The 9,306-nt window shown below is 39.1% G+C and overlaps 1 protein-coding gene across 1 annotated transcript in view; it reads left to right on the forward strand.

Annotated features, from left to right (window-relative positions):
- DHX29 (DExH-box helicase 29) overlaps positions 1 to 9,306 on the forward strand; it is a 62,141-nt gene that overhangs the window by 37,402 nt on the left and 15,433 nt on the right. The window contains exons 15-20 of the mRNA XM_004703616.2: positions 1,315 to 1,459; positions 1,598 to 1,715; positions 2,270 to 2,354; positions 4,094 to 4,182; positions 8,366 to 8,494; positions 8,584 to 8,659. Of these exons, the coding sequence (XP_004703673.1) occupies positions 1,315 to 1,459; positions 1,598 to 1,715; positions 2,270 to 2,354; positions 4,094 to 4,182; positions 8,366 to 8,494; positions 8,584 to 8,659 (642 nt within the window). The remainder of the gene's footprint in view (positions 1 to 1,314; positions 1,460 to 1,597; positions 1,716 to 2,269; positions 2,355 to 4,093; positions 4,183 to 8,365; positions 8,495 to 8,583; positions 8,660 to 9,306) is intronic.

Genomic DNA, 9,306 nt, shown 5'->3' on the forward strand with positions numbered 1-9,306 from the left:
AGATTATGAACAGATGTTTGCCTCGTAGATACGATCTCTGATTTGTGATACATTAGGTGTCTTCTTACACCATCCCAGGCCATATAAAAACACATACAAAATCCAGGATCACATAATTAAGAGTTAACTATTATAATAATATCATTAACATCTCCCTGTCGAGTCAATTCCAACTGATAGCGATCCTGTAAGACAGGGTAGAACTGCCCCCTGTGGATTTCCAAGACTTCACAGGAGTAGAAAAGTCCATCTTTCTCCCACGGAGCAGCTGGTGGATTTAAACTGCTGACTTTGTGGTTCGCAACCCACTCCGCTGACCAGGGCTCTTGGTTAAAATACAGCACTAATTAATTATTAAGGAGTAAGTATGTAATAATTTTCTCTGTATAGGTGTTCAGGATGGAGCAGGCCTCAACTCTTAAATCCTTGCCATGGGCTTTCTCAGTGCCTCTGGCCTTTATGACCCAACCTCAACTGCACTTGAACTGTCCGGGGACAGACAGTTAATCCAAGGAAGTTACTCTCATTACATCTTGGTAGAAAGGACACAGGCGCTCTGTTACCTGCATTAGTGGCATTCTGGGTTAGGCGTTGGGCTGCTAACCAAACATGCGGTTTAAAACCACCAGCAGCTCCTCAGGAGAGAGATGAGGCTTTCTGTTCCTGTAAAGAGGTACAGTCTTGGACACCCACAGGACAGTTTACCCTGCCCTATCAGGTCTCTACGAGTCCGAACTGACTCCATGTCAGGGAGTTTGCAGTTTGAAAACGGTACCAAACCCAACGTTTTCAGTGTGTCAATATTTAGATTTCAGACATGTTCGTTCTGATGTAAACTTTAACAAAAGTTAAAGTTACTTAATTTTTTGAGCCAAATAAAACAAGAAAACAAAAGCAGAACTTTCCCTGAATCTCCAAAGATGGAAATTAGAAACTAAAGAAAATCTTCAGAAATTGATCAGTTTCCAGATAGACAGGAGTGGAACTCCACAAGCAGAATCTAGAAAGAACAAGTCAGGTATAAACTCATGGTTCCTCTTTGGGCCTGGCTGCTTATCGCACATCTAAGGTTATAGTTCTTCTTTCCTCTTCTTTAATCTAGGATGTGCGTTTGGGCTACACTTAAAAGGGGCAAAGTGGAGTTAAATTTAATAGAGAGTTTTAAATGTCTGTTAATATTTTCCACTGTTAAAAATTGCATTCTTGCTAATTTTTAACATTAAAAATTTCAAAACATAGATTTGAAGAAACATTTTCTTTCTTATAAAAATACTTACTGCTTTTGTTGAACTTTCTGTGGTTTCTTTCTGTAAGGAATACATCCCAGTGCAGACTGGAGTGAGTGCAGATTTGAGTCCCTTCTACCAGAAGTACAGCAGCCGCACGCAGCATGCCATTCTCTACATGAATCCCCATAAGATCAACCTGGACCTCATTTTGGAACTTCTGGCATATTTGGGTATGTTTTTAGTCCTAAAGTAGCACCATTGGATTTGATAAAGCTTTTCTTTTAACTGGAGATGTTTTATTAATAATATTGTACATGCTGCTCCATAGCTCGCTTATTTTGAATTCCCTATGTATTTGAACATTTCAGACAAAAGTCCCCAATTCAGAAATATTGAAGGAGCAGTGCTGATCTTTTTACCGGGACTTGCTCATATTCAGCAGTTATATGACCTCCTGTCAACTGACCGAAGATTTTATTCTGAACGGTACTACTCATTTTCATATATTCTCAGTGGTTTGAAAAAAAAGTGTTAGAAGTCCTTTTACCTTGCAGTAAAATTGTCTATGGTGAAATAAGGTGTTTGGGGGGTTTTTTGTTTGTTTGTTTAAGACATTTCCATTATAGCATTTTATCTACTGAAAATTCTTAGCTCCACCACACCTATCTGTGTTTACTCTGTTTTATTACGATGATTAAGCAGAGGTTTAGAGTAACATGGTGACTCCTCCACACATAACCCACTCCCTGGCCCACTGGATTTTGTGAAACATCAATGCTTCAGTTGATGAGCCATTTCTACTGATTTATTACCACTGCCCTAATTAACATTTGAATATCAGAACAATTTTTTTTCTTAAAATCCTATATTTCATATTATTTTATAAAAAGTTTTCTCATTTGGGGTATTTATGGGGATTCATTGAACTTTGTGTTTAAAATTTCTGGTAAGTTGCTTTCTATTTGCAAATAAATTTTGTTATTCTTTGCAGTGCCTTCTAAAGAGAAACTCTTGCTAAGAACTATGATTTTAACTTTCAGATATAAAGTGATAGCTCTGCATTCTATTCTTTCAACTCAAGATCAAGCCGCAGCATTCACATTCCCTCCTCCAGGCGTCAGGAAGGTAAACTTTAGTGCAATACATTGATGTGGACCTACCTAACACGGCATCATGTCTAAGAGCTATGACTTTTGAGCATCCTCAACTCAGACTCTACTCACTCCCAGATGAGTCGGTTCTGCCCCTTCACGGTGCTGTAAGGCAGAGTAGAGCTACCCCTTGGGGTTCAGAAGCTATAAGTCATTGTGGGAGCAGAAAACCTCATCTCGCTTCCGCAGAGCGGCTGGTTGGTTCCAACTGCTGACTCTGTGGGTAGCAATTCAGTACTACATAACCCCCTGCACCATTCGGGCCCCGTTTTATCGTCATAGACTGTTGTTATTAAGAACCTTAAAGTGCACTCCAGCTTGTGTGATCTGCAGCTTAGTATACCATGAACCCAAAATTAAAATTCAAGAGTATTAATATTTATGTCTATGAAAGGGACAAGCCTTTAGGAAAGTTAGTATTTGAAAGATTAGGCATGAGTGTTGCTTGTGAAAAGAAAGCCACTCCTTTTTTCCAGAATGTTGCATGAATTCAGAGTTATTTCCTGAAAGGATTCTTTCTAGGCTCTTCATCTTGATTCGTTTTACAATACATGAATCATGTGATTGGGGGTGGAGGCGGGGGGGGGACTCTCAGTGTTTTGATCGTCTCCCCTGTTGAAGACTCCAAACAGAGATACTTGACAAAGGCAGGTGTTTAGATTTGAATTCTTTCTCAGAATAAGAAATAACAGTGTAGGAAGGTACTGTGGGGAATACAGAGCTTCTAGAAAAGATGCCTTTCGATTGGCTCTGAGGACCCCTGTCCTGATGCTGTGTTCTGAACTGTAACATTTGCGCTTCCTGTTGAAGAGTCACATCTTTTAACAAGCGCAAGTGGGGGAGTTACTGAAGTAGAATGAATCTCATGAGTCCCATCCAGCTCTTAGTGACCTGGCTTCTGTTTTTCTATTTCCTAGAGTAAACAAATAAGAAAAGCAAGCATTCAATATTAAAATATACAGTTAAGATAGAGCAATGCGTAGTGAATTTGGGCTAGAATTCCCTTAGTGGTTTAGAAGATTGCACAATTTAGCCATGATCATTAAAAATTCAGTAAGGGACCCCAGAAATCATCTATTTTTACCTCCTTGTTTACAGTTGAAGTAACTGAGGTAAAGTGACTTGTCCCAGGTTCCAAAACTAGCAACACCAAAAGAGAAACCCAGTGCTCACTATCTGATATGCCGTTTTCTCTTATAATTGTTAAAAGTTGTTTTCATTCTTTTACCCGTTTCCATTCTACTCTGCCATTAAATATTTACAATTAAAAATGATAATTTTATTAAAATCGTTTCCTGCAAGCCAAGCGAATTAGAGTAAATTAAAATGATCCAGTAATAACAAATTAGTTGTAATCTTTGTAGCTAAAATTGAAATACACTTTTTTTTTTAACCCTCATATTTATTTATTTATTTTTGTTGTTTTTTAAACATTTTATTAGGGGCTCATACAACTGTTATCGCAATCCATACACACATCAATTGTGTAAAGCGCATTTGTACATCATTCTCAAAACATTTTCTCTCCAATTTATAAACTATCAAGGGCACATGATGGAGGGGGAGCGGGGAGGGAGGGGAAAAATGAGGACCTAATGTCGGGGGTTTAAGTGGAAATGCACTTTTTTAAGCTCATGTACTCAAACTATGTAATGAAGCTTAACTTAAGTCATTTGCTGAAAGTTACCTGAATGCTTTGGATTTCATTTTCAGATTGTTTTAGCAACAAATATTGCAGAGACGGGCATCACCATTCCGGATGTTGTATTTGTAATTGATACTGGAAGGACAAAAGAAAATAAGTAAGTGTGAGCTTTTAACCTACAAAGGGCTTGGATAAATTGCTCGGGTAAATCACAGACTCGTGTACAGAAAATCCCAGATAGCATGTTGTTGTTACTGTTAGGTGCCATCAAATTCGTTCTGACCCATAGCAACCTTGTGTAGAAAAGAAACACCACCCAGTCCTGTGCCATCTACAAAATTATATGTTTGCGCCCATTGGTGCCGCCACTGTGTCAGTCCATCTCCTTGACGGTCTGCCTCCTTTTCAGTGCCCCTTTATCAGCATGATGTCCTTTTCCTGCGACTGATTGCTCCTGATAGTAAGTCCAAAGTATGTGTGACAAAGTCTCACCAGCCTGCTTTTAAGGAGCATTCTGGCTGTACTTCTTCCAAGACAGATTTCTTTATTCTTCTGGAACTCCACGGTATTTTCAATATTCTTCACCAGCACCATAATTCAATTGCATTGATTGTTCGGTCATCCTTTCTTTCGGTGTCCAACACTCACATGCACGAGGCGACTGAAAACACCGTGTCTTGGACCAGGCACACCGTAGTCCTCCAAGTGATAGCCTTGCTCTCGGACGTTTCAGACAGGTCTTAGACAGCAGTTCTCCTGTGCAATGTGTTGTCTGATTTTTTTGGAGTGCTGCTTCCATGAGTATTGTAAATCCTTGACAACATCAATCTTTTCATCACTTATCTTGATATTGTCTATTAGTCCAGTTGTGAAGATTTTGGTTCTTTTACATTGAGTTGCAATCAAATATAATCCTATCGAAAAGAAAAACCTTCAGAGAAACAATGAAAAAACTTTTATATAATTTATTAATTGGGAGTTAATACATATATCAGTATATCATTCCATAGTTCAGTCACCTCAAGAAGGACTGTACAATTGCTATCACAGATTTTAAACAGTCTTTTTCTTTCTGGACTCTTTGACATCATCTCCTTTTACTGCCCCCTCCCCAACTACCACCACCACTGTACACTGCCCTTTTCTCCTCCCCACCCCCCCAAAATACCTTATTTTACTTGCTGTCCCTATAGGTTCATCAATCCTGAGTTTCATATACCTAAAAACAGAAAAATATATAACAGAACTTCAAGGGGGTGACTCCCAATGACATAACACCTCTGAGATCCACCCTAATAAAAACAAACAAACACAAAAATGCAGAGCATGCTGAAAACCAGAGCAGGTCCAGTCTGCATCAGAGGGGGATCAACTGATAGAGTATTTAATGGTCAAGCCAGATTTATGCCACTGATCTTCTGTACTCATCTCTCCAGTGCACTCTGTTTTGTAATCACTTTCCTCCCAATCCTCAATTGTAGATAGAGGGAGTTTACCAGAGGCTTAATTTCTGTGTAGCTCCCACAAATGCATCTTGGGCTCCCACTGTCATCCATAACCTGCAAACTTACTGAGGACGAGTATCAAGCACTTCTTATCATGATGTAAGAACTGTTTTTAATTTGAAGCTAGGACTGTCCTGAGTCTGTGTCTGTTTTGTTGTCTGTTTTTTTATCTGCCTTTGACTCCCTTTCTGTTAGTCCAAGTAGATTAGAGAAACAAATTCATCGACACTCATATATGTGTAAGAGAAAACATATCAAAGAGTAACTGTATATTGAGCAAACATCCCAGTCCAGATCAAGTCCATAAGCCTAATATTAGCCCATATGTCCGATGCTAGTCCACAAGTTCCTCTTTAGACACACGCAACACATGTGAATGCAGTAAGATCACAGCCCAAAGTCTTGTGGATCCAGTGGCAGTGGAAGCATCCAGCACTGGCTTGGGTCTCCACGTGACTCCTCCAGTTCCAGGGTTCTGGCTCCATCAGTGTAGCTCCCTGTGGCTTGTCATCAGGAATGTCAAGCAAAGAGAGTATGTCCTGCCTCCAGGGAGGAAGACACAGGAGCTTCCAGAATCCTGCGGAGAATGCCATGCCCACAGAGGCATGATAGGCTATGACCTGATTGACAGGCTAGACTCTACCCCTTTGCTCAAGTTGACAGGAGATTATGTAACTGCCACACTTTTAAAACCTCCCTGTTAATTTATGGTAGAGTCTTAAGAAGCATCACCCTGGAGCGTCATGCTCTTCCTTTAATATTATCTTTGATTAGTCCCTGGGAGAAATTTTTAATGTGAGGGTTAAATGACAGAATTTTGCCATGGACTTTCCCCCAAATAATGCCAATATACTCCTATTTTTGGAAAAGAAATATCTGAGAGAGAAAAAAATCCAGTAAAAGAACATAAATTCAGTTTGCTAAAAAATTGTTTAATAAAAGCATTAAGTATTGCAGAGGAAAAAGAATGAGTTTTATCAAGTCAGATCTAAATCTGCTCTGTAATCTTGAGCAAGTATTATAACCACTACTCAGTATGTAAATTGGGAAAATGAAACTGTCCTCCACAGTAATTGGCGCATAGTAGGTAACCCTGCTGCTCAGTCTTCAACAAAGTGATTACTATTTTATAAGCATTTAATATTTATATTGCATATTATATAATAATGTATTCTAATCCATATACAATACCTCTAGTAACTAGAAATTTTAGCAATATCTGGGAAAGATATCCTGTGGGAAATGAACCCTTGATTCTTTGGATTGCTGCTTTTGATGAATGACTAGAATTAGTGGAGTGGTATTTTGTTGGGATAAAAATGTTTAAGTACTGAATCTCATGCTAGGTCGATTGAATTGTTATAATCACCATCAAAGAATCTGGTGCATGACTCATAGGTGCTCCACAAAATCAAAACGGCTCCATGGTCAAGTTAGCTTGAGAAGTGATAAGAGGCTTCTTTTTTTTTTTAATTAAAAGATCACTTGATTGGGGGCTCTTCCAGCTCTTATTACAATCCATACATCAATTGTATCAGGCATATTTGTACATATATTGCCATCATTCTTTTCTAGACAACTACTTTCTATTGAGCCCTTGGTATCAGCTCCTCTTTTTCACCTCCCAGCCTTGTGACCCCTTGATAGATTATAAATTATTATTATTTTCACATCTCACACTGACTGCTGTAAAGAGGCTTCTTGTGGAACTTTGCAGAGCTTCGAAGTTGATTGTAGGAAATTTAGTTTATAATGTTTGCTACGTTATTTGAGTATGGAACATAGTTTGGGGAATTTTGGTCCACAATAATTACCTCTTATCACCTGTGTTCAATGTAATATTCTGTGCCTTAAAAAAAATTATTGTAAAATATAACAAAATTTGACTTATGCATTTTTACATTAAAATTTAAAAATACAATCCAGTCACATTACTGACAGTATTGTGCTATTATCGCTTCTATCTGCTTGTAAGAGTCTTATCACCCCATTGTCTCCCCAAATAAGCTTTGATTCAGCTCTGACTCCTATTCTGTCCTCAGCCTGGCCCCTGGTAACCACTAATAAACTTTTGTCTCATATACAGATAGTGTAAATATGTTTTCTGTATATTTAAGTTTTCATTATTATTGCCTTTTATTATGTCTCAGTAAATCACATCTTTATTTGTACTTGGGGATTAGAACATCACACATAAGCTTACAGATATATTTTAGTACATAAGAAATACACAATTCATAAAAATGTACTCCAAAAATGACTGGACAATATTGGTGTTTTGCCAGTTGTGGTAATGACTCCCGTGCGGAAGGTTCTATGTTGTCCGTATCATCCGTAGGAATGAGGATGGTGGTTCTGGTCAGGAAATTGGTCAGAGTTGTCTGTCTGGTCCTTTTCTTTTTTCCTCGTCACATATTTCATGGGGTGGCACATGATTGCTTCCTGAATCTGCCTGTCAGTGACTTCAGGGAAATGATCCATGTTTGGATCCATCTTTGTAAGCAACTGAAGCCCCGACTTAGCTTTGAAAACTAATTCTATAGGGCAGTGCTTTGAGCAATAAATCATACAGGTGAACATCTGGGAATGATACCATTAGCAAATTACACACTGCAACCCTGTTTATAGTGCATATTATTAGCAGTAAGATGCACCCCAAACAACAGATGGTGGTAAATGCAGTTTTGTGAAACTTGAACGCTTCATATTCCAGGGTTGACCTGCAAGACAATACTGGTGTCAGACACTATTGTGTTCCATTTAATTTTAAGAATGAAATATGTCTAGACTTTTCAGAGTTGGGTTTAACTCAGTTATCTACATACTCTTCTGTAGATTCCACGAAAGCAGTCAGATGAGTTCCTTGGTTGAGACGTTTGTCAGTAAAGCTAGCGCTCTGCAGCGCCAGGGCAGGGCCGGGCGAGTCCGAGACGGCTTCTGCTTCCGAATGTACACCAGAGAAAGGTGAGGCATCGCACTGGCAGTTTAAGACACTCCCAGATCATTTCTGACAGTATGCGAAGTACTTAATGTTACTCTATATTACTTTTCAGATTTGAAGGCTTTATGGACTATTCTGTCCCTGAAATCTTACGGGTGCCCCTGGAGGAGTTGTGTCTTCATATTATGGTAATCCCAAGGAAACCTGGGTGACATTTTTGTTCTTTACCTTCATTGTAGGAAAACCAGGACTTAAAGTTAAATTCTTCTATGGCCCTGTTTATTTTTCTAAATAAACCCGATATCCTTTGATTTTGCCAAACAGAAACAGCTTCAGAGCCTAGACTTCAACTGAGGGTAGTTTTGCTACCAGGAGTCATTTGACATTTTCTAGAGACAGTTTTGGTTGTCACAGTGGGAGAGGTAGTGGTAGTCCTACCAGCATCAAGCTACTAGAGACTAGGGGTACTAAGAAACATGCTATAATGCACAGGGAAGCCACCCACAACCAAGAGTTTTCTGGCCCAGTGTCTCATGCTGAGAGTTAGTGTTTCCCAAAGTGGGAGATACTGCCCTGGGGGGCCAGCGTGGAGGGACACCGGAAAGGAAATACCTACACTTTATTTTGGATTATGGGTTATAGTACAAAAGTTCATAATTGCCAGGGGAAAGCACTGAGTAATTGTTTTCTCCCTGAAAAAAGCAACTTGCCAAATAAGTTTGAGAACTTAGGACTTAGACTGAAAATACCTCGTCTAACTCTTACAAAATCAAGAATGAAAAAACTAACTAAAAATGTGAACTGGAAGGTTTAATCCTTATCCCCCCCGCCCCCC

The sequence above is a fragment of the Echinops telfairi genome, unplaced genomic scaffold (assembly GCF_000313985.2).
Source record: "Echinops telfairi isolate 266 unplaced genomic scaffold, ASM31398v2 ScPeMD7_7469;HRSCAF=8507_1, whole genome shotgun sequence".
NCBI classification, from domain to species: Eukaryota; Metazoa; Chordata; class Mammalia; order Afrosoricida; family Tenrecidae; genus Echinops; species Echinops telfairi.